General features: G+C 49.6%; 1 protein-coding gene across 1 annotated transcript in view; it reads left to right on the forward strand.

The window, feature by feature from the left end:
- The first annotated feature begins 2812 nt into the window (after nt 1–2812).
- The window catches only part of Ciita (class II major histocompatibility complex transactivator), a 50362-nt gene continuing 32317 nt past the window's right edge, over nt 2813–20857 (forward strand). The window contains 1 exon segment of the mRNA XM_052759464.1: nt 2813–5435. Within this exon segment, the coding sequence (XP_052615424.1) occupies nt 5153–5435 (283 nt within the window). The 5' untranslated portion in view covers nt 2813–5152.

Below are 20857 nucleotides of genomic sequence, written 5' to 3' on the forward strand. Positions count from 1 at the left end.
TGGATGTGGAGGTGTTGGTGGTGGAGGTGGAGGTGGAGGTGGAGGTGGAGGTGGTGGAGGTGGAGGTGACGGTGGTGGATGTGGAGGAGGTGGAGGTGGAGGTGACGGTGGTGGATGTGGAGGTGTTGGTGGTGGAGGTGGAGGTGGAGGTGGAGGTGGAGGTGGTGGAGGTGGAGGTGACGGTGGTGGATGTGGAGGAGGTGGAGGTGGTGGTGGAGGTGACGGAGGTGGAAGGAGAGGAATAGTGGTGGTGAGACTGACCCTGACACCCCGCTGGCATTCTGTCTCCTAACTCCCACACCTGCCTTCATGCACTATCACAGACCACGCTGTCTTTCTGTGGACTACCAGTCTGTTGCGCCCACTTGTCCTGTGCCTCTTCAGTTACAAGCCAAGAGCATGCTCCACAAGCCTTTGCGGGGGAGGGGTGGCATTCAAGAAGCAGAGGCAGCAGCACATGTCCCTAAGCAGTGGCCACGGTGACTCAGGCTGAGAAATAGCAAGGTATTGCCCTGGCCTGTGGGCAGACATGAAGCAGCCACAGGGACCTGCCCAGCCACGCCTGTAGACCTGGAGAGCATGTCTCCTGACCTCTCAGAAGGAAGCAGCAACTCTGGTGAATGCTAAGTTCCTGGCCTTCTTCTCCTTTGCAAACCCACAGCTGGCCTCCTTTGGGTCTCTAGACCAGGTTCTGTGACTACACAGCTTTCATGCAGGGCTTGGTGAATGCCATCCTTAAATCAGTGTAGGGGTGACAGGACCGTGGAGAGAAAGCATCCCGCCCCCCCAACTCTTCTCACTGGGGGAATCACTTGGGGTTTTTTGTTTGTGTTTGTGTTTTTGTTTTGTTCTGTTTTGTTTTTTGGTCTTTTGAGACAGGGTTTCTCTGTGTAGTTTTGGTGCCTGTCCTGGATCTCGCTCTGTAGACCAGGCTGGCCTCGAACTCACAGAGATCTGCCTGGCTCTGACTCCCGAGTGCTGGGATTAAAGGCATGTGCTACCACCGCAGCCCGGCCACTTGGGTTTTTCATCATCTTTGATTTCCAAGCCACAGCAGGAGGTAGAGAAGGACAATTGTCTCTCATTCAACAGGTAGATGAGTTCAAAGACAATATGAACCCAGAGAGTACAGCGTGAACACATGGTGGCCAGATGGTCCCCTCTAGAGTACCCCTCTGCACCACTTGTTTTCCCAGCCACCAAGCTCCTCCTCTCTGAGTCTCCTAAGATTCTGTAGCTCAAGGTCCAGGCCTCGTTTTATGACATAGTTATGACTACAGGCACTACAGCAGTGTTTCTCCAAGCAGAGTTCTTGTGCCACCCTGCTAGTGACCAGATACCTGGGGGAAGAGGGAATCACCTGTGCGTATTAAATAGCCAATCCCTGACAAGAAAAAGAGCCAGTTTAAATCACCATCATCATCATCACCACCACCACCACCACCACCATCAGCAGCATCACCACCACCACCACCATTTTGGGTCTCACAGTATGGAAAGATAATTTTAAACAAATATTTATTTTTAAATTTTTATTTATTTGTGTGTGTGTGTGTGTGTGTGTGTGTGTGTGTGTGTGTGTGTGTGTGTGTGTGTGTATCTGTGGGTATGTGCACATGAGTGCAGGTGTCTACAGAGGTCAGAAGGTGTCACATCCCCAGAAGCTGGAGTTATAGATAACAGTTGTGAGCTGCTTCCCCAGTGTGAGTATTAAGAACTGAACTCAGGTCTTCTTCAGGAGCTCTTAACTGTCCAGCCATCTCTCCAAGATCCGGAAATATAAATTTATATAAATCAAGAGAAATATTAGCAATTCCATGTGACTGGCTAGTACAGCTTTAGACACAGGAGACGTTTTAAACAGCCATGGACCAGCTTCTTGCCTCAGCTAATGAAGTGAGGATCAGCGCTCTCTCCATGCCCAGGGGCTCCCTTTCCCAAGATCCTCCATCGGAAGGTTTTCCCACATGTAATGTACTACTTCGGTTTTGCAGCTGTCAAAGCTTTCCCCTTATCTGTACATTTCAACAGTTTGGCTGTTATGTGTCTGTATTGGTTGCCTTTTGGTTGAAGTCATAAAACACCAGACAAAAGCAGTTTAAGGAAGAATGGTCTGTTTGGGCTCACAGTTTGACGATTGGTCCATCATGGTAGAGAAGGCGGGACAGCAGGAGCTGGAGACAGTCATTCCCATGGCATCCTTTGAAAGGAGAGAGAGAGAGAGGGAGGGAGGGGGGAAAGGAGGGAGGGAAGGAGGGAGAGGGAGAGAGGTGCTCAGCACCTTTTTCTTGTTTATTCATTCCAGGCCCCTGGCCCCTGGGATGCTGCCCACATTCAGGGTGGCTCTTTCTTCCTCAGGCAAATCTCTCCGGAAACATTTTGACTGAGGTTCCGGATGCCGTTGTGCAGGACACGTGCCAGATGTCCGAGAAGTTCAGCCACAGAACTTGGTACCACTCGTATGTCACTGTTCTCTGTCCACTCCACTTTCCAGCCACTTTTTTTAAAGACAGTGTCTCATATATTCCAGGCTGGATGTGAACTTATTAGGTAGCTGAGGCTAGCCTTGATGGTCCTGTGTCCTTCTCCCAACTACTGGAGTTTCAGATGTGTACCAACATGGTGACTCCAACTTCCATTTTTGTGTTCTGTTTATTCCGAGCTTCAGAGAAATGGAATTTATACTTTTCTTTTTCTTTCTTTCTTTCTTTTTCTTTCTTTTTGAGGCAGTCTCATATAGCTCAGGCTAAGCTTGAAGTCACTGGGTAGCCAAGGATGACCTTGAACTCCTGACCTCCTTGCCTTTACCTCTGTTATGGACTTGTACCACCACACCCTGTTTATGTAGTGTTGGGAATTAAAACCAAGGCTTTGTAGACGCAAAGCCTTCACTCCACCAAGTGAGCTACATTTTTGTGTATTTTAATTTTAGGTGCTCTTCAACAACACTGACTGGGATCTGCCTACAGGCTGACCTCACCACGTGGAGAATTCACCAGTGATATTTGCATTATTGTGGACCAACCCTTCCAGTACCTGCCCTCCATGTTTCTCCCCTGCCACTGTTCTCTGTATTTCCCTGAGTTTAGAGTTTCTATTTGTAGTAGATTTGGTCCCACGGGAGTCACTCAGCATCTTAGAACCAAGCAAAGAGCCTCAGTGGATTGATGCTAAGGCTGAGGTTGGGAAGAAAATGAAGATCCAGTGAGCTTCAGGATGGTAGCAGGGGCAGTCTGCTATGATTTAAAAACTGGACTGGGTGGGGAGCTCACAAAACGTCTCAGCTGGTAAAGGTGCTTGCCATCAGCCTGATGACTTGAACTTGAGTTTAATACCCAGACCCACATGGGTGGAAGGAGATAAGCTACTCTCAGAAATTGTCCTCTGACCTCAGACAGAGGCTAAGAAAGTTTGAAATCCTAAAACAGGCTGGCTGACATGCAAATTCCTACTTTCGAATATCAGCAACTTGGTGATATTAGAGACCAACCAGTGCCCGAAGGGCTTCCCAGTCCAGTGTCAGGTGCCTTGGAAGCATCACCTCCCTCAAGACAACTTGAGATGGGTGTGTTTAATTGGGTCTTTATAGAGGAGAATGAGGTTAAGTGGGTTACTCTCAAGGTGACAGAGTAACACGTGTGGTTAATCAACAATTTTTGTCACCCTGTAGGGAGCCCCAGGTAGAATATTTCATTCAACCCTCCCAATGCTAAGCACTATAATTATCATTTCACCTTTTCAGATAGAAAAGGTCAAGTTAACTTACCTAGAATCTTATATTCGCACATGGAGGGCCCGGGGACTTGAGCCCTTAAAGCTTAGTCCTGAAGCCAACCGTGAGGCCACAGAGCCTTCACTCCATGAGGAAACATGGACAAGACCCATCTCTTTAAGGGATGTCACAGAGGCAGGTTTCTCTCAGTGTATCCCGCCTTAGCTCTCACAGGATCCCCAGGCTAGGAGGCTCTTGAACATCTGCAACACAGGTGGTAGGTACCCTGAGTCGAAGGGGAGTGTGACAGAGCCCGTTATTGGTTCAGGTAAGCTCAGCCCAAAGAACCAGGGTCTCAGAAACTCAAGTCATTCTGAGTTCCCAGGTTGGTTGTTTCAGGGTCTCAAAGAAGAAGTCAAGACAGTGGAAGGCAAGGAAGCTTGATTGAGGGAGGGAGCCAGCTCCCTAAAAGGGATGGGGTTGGAGGGGCCTCCTCTGGATCATTCTTATGCCTGGTGCTAAAGCCTCATTGACTAGAGCCTGTGGGTAAGCTGAGGATGGAGCTGAGAAGCTTCTGACAGGCTGAACTGGACGGATGTGGGAGATAAGGTAGGAGAGTGCAGGTTTAGGGGAGGAGGAAGACCACCAAAAGTTTCAAAAGGGAGGAAGAACCGGGAAGTGAGGAGATTGAGAGTTGGTGGTCAGCCATGATGCAGACAAGGTAAGGCCTTTTAAAATCCATAGCTGGTGAGCTCAACTGACGGAGTGGACTTGTCAAACAGAAGCTGCCCTCTAAACACACGCCTGTGCTCACGCAGAGGAGGGCTTCTGAGCTAATTGACGGTTTTGAGATCTGCTGTCTCCACTCACTCTCTACAGAGTCCGTCGGGAAGCCTTGTGCTGGTTTACTGATAAACTTCAGACTTCTGCCTGAGTGGCGCTTTCAGAGAAACACCCATCCGAAGTGTTTTTTCCCACTCTTCAGGGGCTTCTTATCTAACTTTAAAAAACATAAAATAAATTAGCCAGGTGGTAGTGGGTTGTGACTTTAATCCCAGCACTCGGAGGGAAAGGCAGGTGGATCTCTGTGAGTTTGAGGCCAGCCTGGTCTACAGAGTGAGTTCCAGGAGAGTCAGGACTACACAGAGAAACCCTGTCTCAAAAAACCTAAAAAAAAAAATAAAAAATAAAAAAAGACAAAATAAAATTCAAAAGCAGGAAGAAAAGCAGAAATTCCCTCACCTCTATCCGAATCACCCCGCACTCATTTCCTCTCGTCAGGCACCCTGGCCTGCTCACGAATGAGGAAACATTCCTAAGAAGGAATAGGCAGCAGCACTGACTGCAGAGGTTCCTTCATCCTGGGTCTCACTTCATGTTTTGGATGCTGCAAGCCTGGGTGAGAGGAGACTCCAGGCGGGGGCCTGCCTCGGCACTGCCATGAACCACTTCCAGGCCATTCTGGCTCAGGTGCGCACACTGCTCTCCCACCAGCAGCCCAGGCAGGTTCGGGCCTTCCTGGATGGCCTGCTGGAAGAAGAGCTGCTTTCCCGGGAGTACCACTGTGCCCTGCTCCATGAGCCTGATGGCGAGGCTCTGGCCCGCAAGATTTCCCTGACTCTGCTGGAGAAAGGGGATTTAGACTTGGCTTGCTCAAGCTGGGTCGGCAGCAGGCTCCAGGCCCCGGTGGTAGAGAGGGGCAGCAGCTACAGGAACCATGGAGGTAAGCTGGCATCCCTTTGAGTCAGGGCAGTGAGGTGTGGCCAGCCTTAAGGTGTCTTTTCCTCTCTGAAAGGGAAATCTGTGTACAGGATGCAGGGAGAGCTCCTGGAAAACCTGGGTGGCTGGGTGCTGAGGGCATGCAGCATGCTTCCCACACTGAGCAGAACATCCTCAGGGCATACTGCTAACTACCTGCTTGGTCCATGCCTAAGCTCCATGGATACTGGGCTCCACGGTGGACAGAGGAACTCCTGCTTCCCACTATTCTACCCCATCTAGTGGGAAGAGGTACAATCAGTCACTTCAGGTCAAAAACAGAGACTGTCTGGAAATGTGATCCAGTTGGTAGAGTGCTCACCTAACACGCACAAAGTACTAAGTTTGATCCCAGCATTCTTAAACAGGAAGTAATAGAGCACTTTTGTAATTTCAGCACTTGGGAGATGGAATCAGGAGAATTAGAAATTCAAGCTCATCCTTGGCTGTAGAGTGAGACCTGGGCTACATGAGACCCTGTGACAAAAAAAAAAAAAAAAAAAAAAAAAAAAAGATGTAGAGAAAGGGGGGTCATGGAAATGGGGGGGCTAAAGAGCTGGAGATCAGAGGGCGGTGTGTGTGTGTGTGTGTGTGTCTGTGTGTCTGTGTGTGTCTATGTATGTGTCTGTGTGTGTCTCTGTGTCTGTCTATGTGTGTATCTGTGTGTGTGTGTGTGTGTGTGTGTGTGTGTGTGAGAGAGAGAGAGAGAGAGAGAGAGAGAGAGAGAGAGAGAGAGAGAGAGAGAGAGAGAGAGACTGACTGACAAAGGAATAGAGAAAAAGAAAGCCAGAGATGCCCAAATGGACCAAGAAGGAGAAGGGAAGGAGAGGAGAAATAAGAGAACCAGAAGGAAAAGGAACGAAAAGCTGGCAGGAGATAGAGAAATGGAGAAACAGAAGCCAGCCCACGAGGAGAGAGAGGGGAGTCTTAATTTTTTATTACATTTATTTCTTTGTAAGAGAGGTCAGAGGACAACTTATGGGAGTTGATTCTCTCCTTCCATGTGGGTTCCAGGGATTGAACTCGGGTCATCCACACCTTTGCCCCGAGCCATCTCACCTGTCCCAGTGTCAAGGGTACTACTGATAGTGTGTTCTTTGTTTACTTTCTTTGATGCTAAGATTGGAACCCAGGGCTTTGTGTGTGCCGGCTTGTGCTCCATCACTGAGCTCCACCCTGGCCTGCTTCTGCCTCTTAAGTCCAGAGAGAAGCCAGTGCTGCTGTCTCTGCTCCCATCCCTCTCTCCTCAGCGTGTTTGGCTTCCTTCTCAGGAACAGAGATGCTCATTGAGACAGAGCTTGTTATGTTCTCCATGCGTGTTGTTCTGGTGTCAGGATTGGGGCCACAGAGTCTAGCCTCTTTTGTCCCATCATGTTTCCAACTTAGAGACATAAATTACACCCTGCAGTTGGTATCTATGGAGTCCTTACAGTGTGCAGGGGACAGGTGAAACAATCCTCACCCTCTCCCTAGGTCTTCTACTCATTCCAGCCCTTTGAATGCACGTGTCCCTCATCTAATGCACAAAGCAGAGACTAGTCGGAGTAGACCGTGGCAGAGGCCAGTTTGGAAGATAGACAAGCTGTGCTCCTAAATCTGACTGGGGGAGGGAGTGTTCAATGTTTTTTGGTCACTATGAAACACCAGACAATGCTGAACTCTCCCATGTTCCTGAACTCTCCCTCCTAACATGGACACAGTGGACCTTTACTCTCCAACATCTTTCTGGATTTCCAACAGGGTGCAAGCGGCCAGTGTCATCCTACTGGGGCAGTTGTTCACCTGGGGAAGCAGTGAAAGTTCCCCTTTCTCCTGACCGCCACCAAGAGCAGCTCCCTCCCTCCACTGATGCCCACACCTCAGCCCCTGCTATCCCCCCTTTCTGAGTACACTGGTTCCTGTTTTTTAACTCTATTTCCTTCCTGGGGTGTAATATTTTGTTTTGGATCTCACATGACTTCAGAAAGTGGAAGTGGACTCAGGGTGTGATCATCAGGGGCTGGGAGACAGAGGGGCATGGTCCTTGCTCCCTCTCCCTGCCCTTCAGGCCAGCTCTGTCCCAGACTGGGGCTACACACACACACACACACACACACACACACACACACACACACACACACACACACACCCCAGACAGAGATAGAGAATGGGGAAGGGAGACCCCACAGGGAGGAAAGCATGAGATTGGAAATGAAGAGCCCTGCATGAATTCAACATGATGTTGCAAGAGGGAAGCTGTTGGTGTAGGCTTTTGTACTCACTTGGGAATGATCTAGGCCCTTCACTGCTCTGACACTGAATTGACTCCCTGTGTCCCTCTGAGGAAAATCGGGATGACAGCACACAGGCCTGCCACATTCTGGCTCTCATCATCTCTCTGGCCTCATTTCTGGCTGTTGGCTACTGCAGCCCCTCCCACGTCCCCAGTGTCCACAGACACATCTGCTCACTGCCTGCCTCAGGACCTTTGCATGCTCTCTCCTCTGCCTGGAGTATTCTTCCCCAGATATCCTCTTGGCCAACCTCTTAAAATGACCTTTAACTCTTGCTTCAACTATCACTTATCATCAAAGCCTACCCTGAACATCCCAAGTCATACAAATCCCTCCCTGCTGTAACCCCGTGCCGAGGGGCCAGAGACAGGAGGATCTGTGGGACTTGCTGGCTGTCATCCCAGTGCGGGGCTCAGTGAGAGACTGTCTCAGGGGAATAAGGTGGAGAGTGATAGAGCAGGGCACCCAGTTTCCTCCCTTGGCCTTTCTGTGCCTGCCTGAACAGATGTGAAACACACACACACACACACACACACACACACACACACACACACACACACACATCCTGCCCAGACTGACTTTAAAAACATCTATATGATTTATTTTTGTGTTTGTGTGTTTATGAAGAAGCTCCACACAGACACAAACTTATATTTTAATCATGATATGTCTCAAATGCCCAATATGGTATCATTCTAAGGACACAGTAGGCATGCAATATATACTTGTTGAATGCTGGATGGTTTGTATATGGATTGATGAATAGACAGTAGATGGGTAGATGCATAATGGATGGGTATGTGGGTAGATGAATATGTGGCAATGAGTAGGTTGATAAGGAACGGTGGATGAATGAACAGATATGTGAGGGAGTGGGTGAATATATGAATGGATGGTTGGATGGTTGGATGGGTGGGGAGTGAGTAGATTAATAGATGGATGTATGGTTGTGTGGGTAGGTTTTTGGATGGATGGATAGTTGGGTGGTATGTAAATAGGTGGGGTGGAAGATAGGTTGATGGGTGTGTGGATGGGTAGATGGGTAGGTAGATAGACGATGAATGGATAGATGTATGTATGTATGTATATATACATGTATAGATGATTGGGTAGATGGGTGGATGTATGGATGGATGGATGGATCAATGATTGGGTGGATGGGTGAATGGGTAGGTGAATAGATGGATGAATGGATAGATGTATGTATGTATGTATGGATGGATAGATGATTGGGTGGGCAGGTGGGTAGATGGATGGATGGATGGATGGATGGATGGATGGATGGATGGGGTGGTCAGATGGACGGATGGATAAATTATTGGGTAAGTGTGATGGTGGGTAGACAGATGGTGACCATATATAGTCATGTACTACCACTATTATCTCTTTACAAATAAATACGCTGAGGCCCAGAGAATTTAAGTGACCTTGTGCCTTGGAGCTAGGGAGGGTCCTATTTCATCTAAAGAGTATGGACCCATTCCAGCCTTTTCTGCTTGGCTTCCTTTTCTGAACAGTCCCAGGATCCAGGAAATCTACCAGAATAGGCTGAACTATGATGGGCTGATAGCAGGTGGTGCCCTCACTGCAACCATACAAGAAAGCCCTGTCTGGGAGAAGACCCTGGGAGCTGGTGCTGATCTACAGAGAGCAGGCTGTGTGCACACAGCCCCAGTAGCACTCCAGTCAGTCTGGAGCTCATGGTTTAATCCCAAGGGAACTCAATGGGCTCAATGGGAAATCAAAGCAGACACTGACAGAAGCTAGCCAGCCACAGCTGACAGGCCCTGAGAGGGTAGCCACAAGGGCAAACTGGGAAGGGTCCTGATGAAGAAGGAACTGGCTGTAAAATGGAGGTGATGAGAGTCACAGAGTCACTGAGAACAGTGAGTTTGGGAACAACATCCGATGTGAGATGTGAACATCCCCAGTCCCAGTCAGCTGCTTCTGATTCTGAGGCATCAAGCTGGTATCTTAGGTGACCGTGGTCTGGTGTGAAGGAGAGGGCAGCCTCAGGTTTGTCGATGAGCTATGAGGTCTTTGGATCTCTTTTCTCTGGGCTGCAGGACATCCCTTCCAGGCTCCTGACTCCGGGCTATGTTTGGTTGCACTACACTCATTTTGACTACTATATTACTACACACTGGGTGCCTCTGGGATTTCCTCATGTGGATTCCATTCTGGGAAACACAGCAAAGTCTCCCTCTAGGATGCCACCGATTTATTGAAAGGGACATTTGCCCCAGCTTCCTTCCCCATTTAGGGGTTAGGGTGAAGGGACTGTCCAGACTGGCTCCTCCTCCAGGTGCCTTCCCCAGCTCGTGCCCTGTTGCTCCCAGCCGCAAGCTTCCTTAGTTCCCGGAAGCGGGTAGGCTTCAAGGAAGACTAAGTCTTCCCCTGGCGTGCCTCCTGGCACTTAGCCTGTGCTTCTTTCACTCCCAGGAGCCACAAAAGGAGAAGTTCCTGTACCGGGAAGGGGAAGTTGGCACTTCCCAGAGGATTTTCCCAGCCTGCTCTGTGTCCTCTTGCCTCAGAACTTGGCACCTGACCCAGCCAGGGACTATTTCTGATGCTGTTACTATTGCCGTGAGTGGCTTACCTGGACCCTACCTTCTGGTCACCTCCTGGCACTTCAAGTCTCTCTCCAGCACACCTTCTTCATCCCCCAACCTTCTCCAATCTGCTTCTCAGTGACTCCATTTATAACCCATATTGACTTACCAAATTCATCAGTTTTTCTATTTGCCTATCACTCACCTGTGTGTATTCATATAGCAACTTAGCCACCTACCTTCCTACTGGTGGGTGAATCCATTTACATACCATCCGTCTGCAGGTTGCATTCTCAGTAACTTCCTGCATTCCTAATCTGTACCTTCATGCTACCTTCATTCTATCTAGTCACTTACCTTTTCGTTTTTTATTTCCTTCCCCTCAGTCACTTATTCAGCTCCCACTGGGAGTTATGTGCTTACCCAGAAGCATGAGGCAAGGCACTTACAGCATGCTAAGAGACAGTCTTTATCCACTTAGGACTCAAGCCAGCCTCGATCACTAAAACAACAACTGCTATCCATTCATTCAGACAATTCCAGAACTGGATGTGTGTGTGCATGCATGATTTCTCAAACACTCTTTACCTTTTGTTTTGAGACAGTCTCTCACTAAACTTGGAGCGTACTGATTATTCAAGACTAAGGCCAGCAAGCCCCGGTGATGCTCCTGCTCGAGAATCACAGTGCAGGACACCACGCATTTTTAACTCGGGTGCTGGGTCTGAGCTCCTCATGTTTGCACAGCAAACACTTTGCCAGCCGAGCATCGCCTCAGTTCCCAAACAGGTGCTTTACAGAGAAGAATGCCCAGTTTGACCCTTCCTTCCCATTCCTGTCTCCATTCACCTCATCCTGAGAGGCTATGATGGTTGTCTGTGCTATCCTGAACCCTTCCTCAGGTTTCCTCATCTCCACTGACCTCTGACAGGTACCAGCATTGCTCTGTATCTCCAGCACTGTCCTTCTGGGTGCTGATATGGCACCTTGTCATGATCCTGCTTGGAAACCGTCAGCACAGGCGTGAGCAAACTTACTTCGTTGTTGTGGCTCTTAGGTCTGGGATCCAGGGGGGTTGGGGAGGATGTCAAGAGACCAGGTAAACAGCCCAGGTGTGTGGTGCTGCTGCCAGTCAGGTGTACCATGGCTGAGCCCCGCTGTAACACAGACCAAGCTTGGTGATGTGCCTCTGGGCTGGTTGGGAGCCATCAGAGCCAGCTGCCTCTAAAAACAAGAAGGAGCCTCACATGTGTCTCAGAAGAGCAGAGGATCTGACACCAGTACCTCAACTCGCACTGGGTCAGGAGTCGGGAGGTGGGGCATATGAGAGTTCTACTGCTGACTGTCTTTCCCCCACCAAACAAAAGCTGTTTCAAGTTGACTCCTAGCATTTCTCATTTGTCTGTCTACTTCCCTCTTGGGACTTTAGCAAGCAGAGATGACGGCTTGAAGATTGTCACCACGCAAAGACAGTTACTGCGCACAGTTTATACATGGGGAAGCGAAGGCGCCCACATGGGGATTGAGGGGTTTAAGGTCACCCGCCTGCCAGGAACAGCCACGGCAGCCTTTGCCTCCCAGGCTGACCCCCAGAATTCATCCACTTTGGTGCCCCACCCTCACAGTCCTCACCTTTTCTGTGTATCATCCACAGTAGTATTTACTTGACATATTTTCCCAAACCATTCACATTTGTAACTCATTTTCAAAGAAAGTTTTATTTCCCGCCACAAGGAGGGGAAAGTGCCTAGAGAGCAGTGTCGTTTGTTTTCAGACTGGGTCTTATGTAGCCAGGCCGGCCCCCAATTCTCTGCAGTACTGAGGATGACCCTAGAGTTTTGATTCTATTGTCTCTACATCCTGAATTCTGGGATTGCAGGTGTGCACCACCACATCTGGTTTGTGTAGTAGTTAAACCCAGGGCCTTGTGTATACTAGGCAAGCACTTTGTCAACTGAGCCAAGGAAAAAATAGAGCAATGTTATTAGATTCAAGCCAGATACTCCCTGATGGGGAGCTGCCATCTGCAGGAAAGAGACATCTGTGTTAGAGAGGTTTCAAAACAGATTCACCCCAGACCAGAACTTTCTCACTGTTGTCACCTGAAGGATGGTCCGAGCGGAAAGGTACTCACCCTCTCCCTGTGTGAGTCAATGTTACTTATTACCACAACTGAGTCACCCTGCACCAGCCAGCTCCCAGGCTGCTAGAGTTAACACTCTGTGTGCAACTTGGGTTTTAATTCAACATGTAGGAATAAAAATGATGGACCTTCCAGAGCAATTCAAAGCCGTTGGCTGTGACTGTGAGGGTGACAGCAGGGAGCAGAGGCTAGCACTCCCCACCCCCTAACAGCTCTTTGTTGTCTTGAGGGGCATGCATGGGAATCTGATTCTGCAGGCCCTGTCCTGCAGAAGAGGGCAGAGATGGTAGCTGGCACCAGTGTGGGTCCATAGCAATCATCATTTCGGAGTGTCTTAGTCAATGTGCAGCCTTCTGCAATTTGGCTTGCAATAAGGAACTGAAATTAACATAAGAAGCTGTGGGTGGCTAAGGGAGCATGGGCAAATTAGAAGGTATCCAAATACAGGATATGAACTGTTTGGGCTGCATTGTCGTTTTCAGGTGGTCCCTTACTTGCTTTCTTTGCATGCTAGCTGAACTTGGTAGGCTCTGGGCTCCCGACTGGTCTAGGGAGGCAGGTGAGTGGTGAGGCCACCTGCTTCTCACCCGGACATCTAAGAACCTTCTTGGAGAAGTCTAACACACCAGGAGAGGCAGTTGAACCCCAGACATTGTGCATCTCCTCCCTCCACATCATGCGCTGCCTGGTTCCTTGCCCCTCTGGGTCCTGCCTGCCGGAGTTGCAAGGTAAAAGATGGGATAGAGAAAATTGATGTGATTAGAGTTTTCATAAAGTCTTGGCTGGTTCTGCCGAACAGAGTCCCTGCTGAATTGGTGGTGAAGGTAAGAAAAAGTGTCTGTGTCCCCCTGGGTAGCCTAGTGGGAAGTCTTCTTTCCTCTTGAGAGACACTGGGAACGTCTAGGTGCCTGACAAAGAGGCTTTCTCAGCACTCAGCCTTCCAGGGGCTATGCCGGCAACTCTTGGCCCCAGCTAGGTTTTGGGGGCTACTTGGTCTTGCATCTCCTCTTCTTCCTCCTCTTTCTCCTTCTCTTTTTCCCTAAGGCTATTGAACCCAGGTCCTGTGCATGCTAAACAAGCTCTCTACCCCTGAGCTACATCTCAAGCCCAGGTCTGTCTTTGGGTAACTGAGGTGTACCCCTATAGGAGACTTCCACCCCATCCCTGGGAGGCTTGGCACTCCCAAACTGTAATCAAGCCTGGGGGGTATCTAGTAAGCATGGAGCTTCTGGCAGGTTCTACTCTCTCTAGTCTCCAGGTGGTTTTTGAGAAGTAGATACAGGGGCAGATGGTGAGGACTGACTGTATCATGTGGCTCCTGCTTTGAAGACAACGCAGTGAGCACACCACTCGGCTATACTTTTGGCTGCATCTGTATGGTGCCTTTGAAACCATTGCTAACTTCTGAGTTTCAGTTTTCCTCACCCGTCACCCAGTGGGCTCAGAGGGATGTCTGTGTGGCAGGGGAATGGGGAGATCAAAGAGTCCAACGCAGCACTTGGCACTTTGTAGTAACTGACTGTCATCAGAGGTCCCCAGTGAAATGTTACTGTTATTGTGTGATTAAAAGGGGTGGGATCCCTCTTCTCAGACTACCCTGAAACGTACTGCCTAAATGGTGGTGGCAAGTGTCCCAGCTCAGCACCATGCAGCTGGACGTTCTGGGTGGGAGGTAGTGTTTTGGGTGGAGAGAGAGGTCAGAGTCAAACTTGACCCAGTCCCTCAGCTGTAGATGAGGAAATCTAGTCATGAGAAGGGGAAATGACCTCTCCAAGGAGGCATGTCCTGGGAAAGCAGATGGTCTAAGAACTTTACTAGTGGGTCTCAGGTCTAAATGCCCCAAGGAGCAGCTTCTCTATCTTTGTGGTTGTGCTGAGCTGGAGAGAAACAGAGGGCCACCAGGGTTGTAGGTGAGATGGCCTGTAAGCCAAGCACCTGCCCTGGAGCTCAGCTCTACTGCCTCCAATCTGGAGCCCTCTCCTCCTAAGCAGGGGCTGGCCTAATTGAGATCTGTCTGGAGGTTGGGTCCTTTGGAGATGGTCAGTCCAAGCAAACTTGGGTTGCCATGTGGATGCTTTTGAGAAAGCACGTGGTGGATGCTGCGTGGGGGTGGGGTGGAGATTGCTTATCTCTGTCTTAGGCCCAGAGCTGGAGATGCAGATAGAAAGTGAAAGGGAAAAAAAAAAGCCACCACAGAGCAGGAGGTTAAGTAGCTGCCAGGAGACGGCCCGCCCAAAGCTCCTAGGAGTCGCTGAGGAGCTGGCGATAAAAAGAGGACCAGCGGCACGCAGGAGCTGGGGCACTGCCACGGTAGGTGTCTCTAAGGTCCCCTTTTGCAGTGGCTAAAGTTAGACGGAGAATCTGAGGCTTGGGGCCGGCAACTGTTTGCCAGAGGTCAGACAGCTGGAAAGAGCTGGATTGGTGTGCAGACGGTAGAGAGGCTTCTCGGATCCTGGACCGACTGCATGCGGGACCTGGGAGCTGGGACCCAGAGCCCCGAGGCTATGCGCAAAGCTGGCGGTGAGGGCGGGTTGGGGCGGGTGGGGGGTGGGGGTGGTGCAGGGGAGAGGGGTTACCTCACAGGAGAGTCTGCCGCTCTGGGACGCAGACGGAGCAGGTGTGCACTTCACCAGTCCTCGACATCTACCCAGGGACCTACCCAGGGACTCGGAATCTTGGACCTTCATTTGCCTGTTGGGACATACCACTCTGGGGTCTTGGGTACAGACCACTTCTTGTGAGGACTTTTGCACATAGGGTGCAAAGGTCTGGAGATGCCCTCACCTGTTTGACCCTCTAGGGGGCGAAATGGAGGCGTCTGCCTTACTTTGCCACATCCCTTAAGGAGAGTTGTGAACAGTGCCAAAAGCGGATGGGTAGAGCTCTCCCGAGACCCAGGCAGTCAGAACTGCAGCCACTGTGCCTAGCTTTGTATGGGACCCTAAGCACGGACCCCTCTCCATCAGAGTCCCACAGCTCCTTTCTCCTCCGCAGGCCTCACGCACCTAGTCCCCCACAGGGCGGCCCTTTTCCTTTCAACGCTAGGAGTTCCTTACTTCGGAGCCAAGTCTTAATCTGTGCCTCCAAATAAATAAATACGATTTCTCATGCAGATTAAGGAAACTGGGCTTTTCTCCTTTGTAGCCTGGTGTAGCCAAAGGACGTCCCCTTCCGACTGCAAAACCTGCTTTCCTGGAGGCTCAGAATGAGGGTGGGGAGAAGCCCTCAGAGATGCCTGAGCAGGAGGTCCCAGCAGCCCAAGATTGGGAAATCTTCTGGGAGGCTGTTGATGACAGGTCCCCGGGCCACCTGGTCCTCAGCCACAGTCAAGGTCCCTAGCTCTGCCCCAGGCCTGGTTCTCTGGTACCAGGCCCCTCCCCTAAGGTCTCAAGCAGGCCCTGGAGTACCAAGCCCTGCTTCTGTCTTACCCATGTTCCCAGAGTGCATAGCCTGTGAACCTGGGTTAAACCACCTCTCCGGGGTGACTGTAGTGACTTGCGAGGAGAGGCACTAATGTGATCTGGGGAAACTGAGTCTGGGGAAGTGGTCTTTGGTTGTTGTTTTTAAATACATGTTAATATATTCACATATGTTAATTTATACTCATAATCAAGTAATATATAATAATTTATATACACTTATACACATAACCTGTAATGGTATATATAATCACATTTATTAATTGATATGTTTATGTTTGATTTTGTTTTGCCATAGACCATATAGCAAACTGTTGAGAGAGTCAGGATTTGAACCCAGATCTCCTGAGAACCCTGCTGCCTAGGTAGCAGATGTGAATTTCCATGAATGCTGGTGGGTTCCATGACAGCTAGCAGGTTGTCAAAGAGAGACCTGGTAGTCAGTGGAGCAAAGGCCATCTGATGGGAACAGAACTTTCATTTGGCATACATTCTGGAAATTAACTGGAGGATGCTGTGCCAAGGCCTCGTGGCAGTCTCAGGCCATCAGTGGAGTGCTGGAGGGAGGGGAAGCTTCTAGATTTGGCTCTCAGGCTTGCCTTCAGTCATCCTCGCTGGTAAGTGGCTTCCCTTCCCCATCACTCCTCTGCAAAATGGGCAGAACATGAGAGACTCCTGGACAACTGACTCGCAGCTTTGGAAACCCGCCAGCATGCAGGAGCAAGGGGCGTCCAGAGAGCTGATGCACCTAAGGTGTGTCTCAGAGAGGCCGTGGCCGAGGGACTTCGCACTCGGGGAACAGTCCAGCATCTACCCTATTCAAGAGAGAATCTGGGCTTCACTGTCAGTGTCTTTAACAAGACTAGTGACTTCCTCTTCCTCCCCTTGCTCTTTCTCCACTTCCTCTCTTCCTTCTCCTCCTCGTCCCCCTCCTCTTAAAAAATGTAGTTGTATTTTGTTTATTTATTTACCTAGTTATGGTGTGGAAGGGGCAGCACATGTGCCAACATGCGTGTGTCGAGGTCAGAGGACAGGCCTGCACCATGTGGGTCCCGGGATTGAGTTCAGGTTGCCAGGCTTGGCCACAGGCACCTTTACCCACTGAACCATCCCACTAGTTCTCTCTCCCCTGTTTTAAGACAAGGTCTAGAATGTAGCCCCGCTAGACTCAAACATGCTGTTCTCTTGCCCCAGGTCCCCTGAGAGCTGGAGGTTGAGGGGGAGGGGTGTCACTACTTTAACACAGTGATAGAGAAGTTGATGCCATTTCAACAGCGCTGTTTTGTTTTGGTGGCGGGTGGCATCATCATTTCCTGGACGTTCAAGACAGTGATAGAAAGCATTTTTGTAAAATCGTGGTGAAAACATGCAACATAAATTTACTACTGAGCATGTTCATAGTGTTCTGGAACCATTGCTACCTCTGTCTCTAGAACTTTCCCATCCCCTCCCAAACGACAATTCTGGGCAATGACATGGTAACTCCCTCCTCCTGGTTCTGGTGACTTCTATTCTGCCATCCGGTTCTCTGATTCCGACGCTCAAAGAGCTTCGGGTAAGTGCAGTCCTTCAGTGCCTGGCTTCCTTTGTTAGCACATCTTCAGGGTTCATCCCCATGGCACCCCTCTGAACACAATGACAGAAGAATGCACTAACACAGAGAGACCATGTGTTATGTTCATAGGCAGTGTTGATGTATACTCAGCCTGTTCCTACCCTTCAACTATGTCTTATTTGGGTTTTTTGTTGTGTTTGTAGTTGTTTGAGTTATAATTTTGAGACCTTGGGAGTAAGGTCCTCACTCTGTACCCCAAGCTGGCAATCTCCTGCCTCTGCCTCCCCAAAGTGCTGGGGTCACAAGTGAAGTGTGCACCACCATGCCCGGCAGCCTGTGGACTATTTTGTAATGTTGCTAGCTTTAAATATTGATGTCAAAGAATCTGTTTGGTTACTTGCTTTTGATTTCAAAAAGCTATTTCTTTCGTTTATTTAGCCTTATTCTAACCCCAAATGGCTTCACATTCACTATCATTATCTGCCTAAACCTCCAGAGTGCTAGGATTATGGGTGTGAGCCACCACATCAACTAAATTTCCTTCATTTATTTATTTTTACATTTATTCATTTATTTGGCTGCATAGGTCTTGGGGCCAGTACAATGGCATGACTGTGCAGGTCAGAGGACATCCTGTGGAAGTCAATTCTCTCCTTCCAGTGTGTGGCTCCTGGGGATCCCCTGTACCTGCTGAGTCATCTCTACCACCCAAGTAGCTCTCTTTTAAAGTAAGTATATTTGACCCAGACATAGTGACACATCTGTAACCCAGCACATAGGTGGCTGAAAGATACAGTGAGACCCTTTCTCAAACACACAAATAAAGACCCCAAACAACCTTGTGTGGTGGCACATGCCTTTATTGCCAGCTCTTGAGTGGCAGAGGCAGGCAGATCTCTGAGAGTTCAAGGCCAGTTTGGTCTATATAGTGAGTTCTAGGCCAGCCAAGGTTAAATAATGAGACCACATCTCAAAATAATAACAATAATAATAATAAACATAAACATCCCAAACAATAAAACCTACATGTATGTTTCTTCAAAATGTTAGTATAAGGAAGATACTAAGGTAACCAAATTAGATATTGTCAAACAACGACTCTGAGTTAGAGGAAAGAAAAAATGACACTGTGGAGGAAGAAGTGTCACACCTGCCTCTGAAGTTTCTAGCTGAGGGGAAGTATAGGAAATATGGCAGAACGCAGGGAACTGTGGGAGGAGCCAGGCAAGCTAAGGGGTGGAGTCTGCTTGGCAAGGGATAGGCATGCGGCCTTGGAAATTAAGCCTCCCTTTTTTTTCAAAAAAATATTTATTTTGTATTATTTTAAATTATGTGTAGGTGTGTGTGTGTGTGTGTGTGTGTGTGTGTGTGTGTGTGTGCGCACACATGTGGGTATGAGCATATGAGTATAGGTGTCCGCAGAGGCCAGAGGCATTGGATCCTCTGGAGCTGGAGTTACAGAGACAGTGAGCTGTCTGCCATGGGTGCTGGGGTCCAAACTCAAGTCCCCTGCAAGAGGGGCAAGTGCTCCTAAACACGGGGCCGTCTCCTCCGGCCCCAGCTTCACTTCTTCTTCAGCATCAGTAGAGAGTAGGGTGAGAAGAGGACCATTATGGGGGATTCTGGGCTTTAAAAGTAGATTGCTGCCAGATATAGTTAGCGCACACTGGCAACCAGCACTTGAGAACTGAGGCAGGAGAACTGAGTTCTTTGCCAGCCTGGGCTACACAGGGACACCCTATCTCAGAAGAAAAACAAAATGTCTGCCCTACAATAAAACCAATCACATAAACCAAGGCCTGGGGATGTAGCTCAGTGACAGCTCTTGTCTGGTATACACGACTCTAGATTCTCTATCTCACCACAAGGGGGAGAGGCTGGGGATAGTAATTACATCCCCAGAGGGAGAGACGCATATTAAATGGCAGTCGAACAGTCCCAAACTCTCCAGATGAAGCTTTGAGACTTGTCGGGCATCAGAGTCCAAAGAGTATCCCCTGACCACCAGAAAACATCAGATCAAGTGCAGGTATGTCAGTGCACGCCTGTAAGCTAAGGCAGGAGGATTGCTGTGAGTTCTAGACCAAGCTGGCATAGAACATAGCCTGACCCTATCTTCTAAAACAAATTAACAACATCCCCCCAAAAGTGCAGCTCCCGGGCTCAGCTGCAGACCCTGCTGGGTAGGAGCACAGGGTGCTGTTCATGTGATTCCCGCCCTTGAAAATCTGTTCAAGGCCAAGGCGGGGACCTCACAGTCTACACAGAACACACCAGACCCCAAATTCTCAGCACAGAGGGGATAACAAGGGAGAGAGGATGCCACTCCAGACAAAGACAGCAGCAGGTGTCTCACGGGAGCAGTTTGAGAAAAGGGGGAAGTCTGCATTACCCAAGTCCTGATTGGACATGTTAGTCAGTGCAGCCAAATAATGAATTTTGGTTGCTGGACCTTGACATTTTGATAGCTAGACCTTGGTGATCATCCTCAGGAATCAGTCAAGCATAAGGAAGTGGCCAGATAAGGGAATGGACCTGGGTGCTAGCTTTAGGAATGCGATCTGGTGGTTTAGCATGGGGGAGGGGAGGGGAGGGGAGGGCAAGACCTGCAGGCACCATGTTAACCGTGCTCTGGCCTGTGAGAGCCCTGCAGTGACATCCTTGGCTCTCCACCACCAGCTCCCTGAAAGCAGGGCCACTCCTAATTCACATCAGGCTTGGGGCTGGAGTTTTGGATCCTACTTTGCTAAACTGCAGCTATAAGACCTTCCGTCTCCCTGCTCAGCATCTGGCTTGGGTTTCTTTCTAAGAAAATAAGCTGACTTTTCTTTCCAAGTCACTGACTGCCATGGGAACGTTGAGACTTGTTGGGCTGCTGGAGCTGGGGAGGAGGTCTTTTTATGGACAGTGTGCTGGCACCCCTGGTCTCTGACTGCACCTCTCCCAGTGGGTCCACTTTCTCCTTTCCTGGACCCCAGATGCCTGGCATTTACCAGTACCTAAGGAGGCTGTCCTTGCTTCATCTGTGGCTAGGACCACAGGTGGAGGAGGCTTGCTTGTAGTAGTCACAGTGGTGTCTTTTGTGGGCTTCGTATGATTTCCAGTTCATATTTGGAAAAAAGTATTTTAAAAAATCATCGGAGGTGAGGCTCCCGTGGAACCCGGCACTGAGCTGGAGATGTCCATATCAGAGGTTGCCTGGGCTCGGAGTGAGGTGCACTGGGGAACAGGGGCAGAACTGGATAGAGGGGACGAGGCTACAGTGAGGTCACCTTGTAGGTCATAGCCGATCCCCTAGGGAGCCTAGGAGCTGACTCTCTGAGGTGTCTCAAATTAGTGAGGAGACGACAAAGAGACCTTTGTGCCCTGTGTGGACCTGTGCTTGGATGTAGGTGGGGTCTTTGTCCACGTTCCGATGCTGTAACTGAGTGTCACGATTGGGTGG

Source organism: Peromyscus californicus, unplaced genomic scaffold (assembly GCF_007827085.1).
Source record: "Peromyscus californicus insignis strain IS unplaced genomic scaffold, ASM782708v3 Scaffold_3__1_contigs__length_106647218, whole genome shotgun sequence".
In the NCBI taxonomy this organism is placed as follows: domain Eukaryota; kingdom Metazoa; phylum Chordata; class Mammalia; order Rodentia; family Cricetidae; genus Peromyscus; species Peromyscus californicus.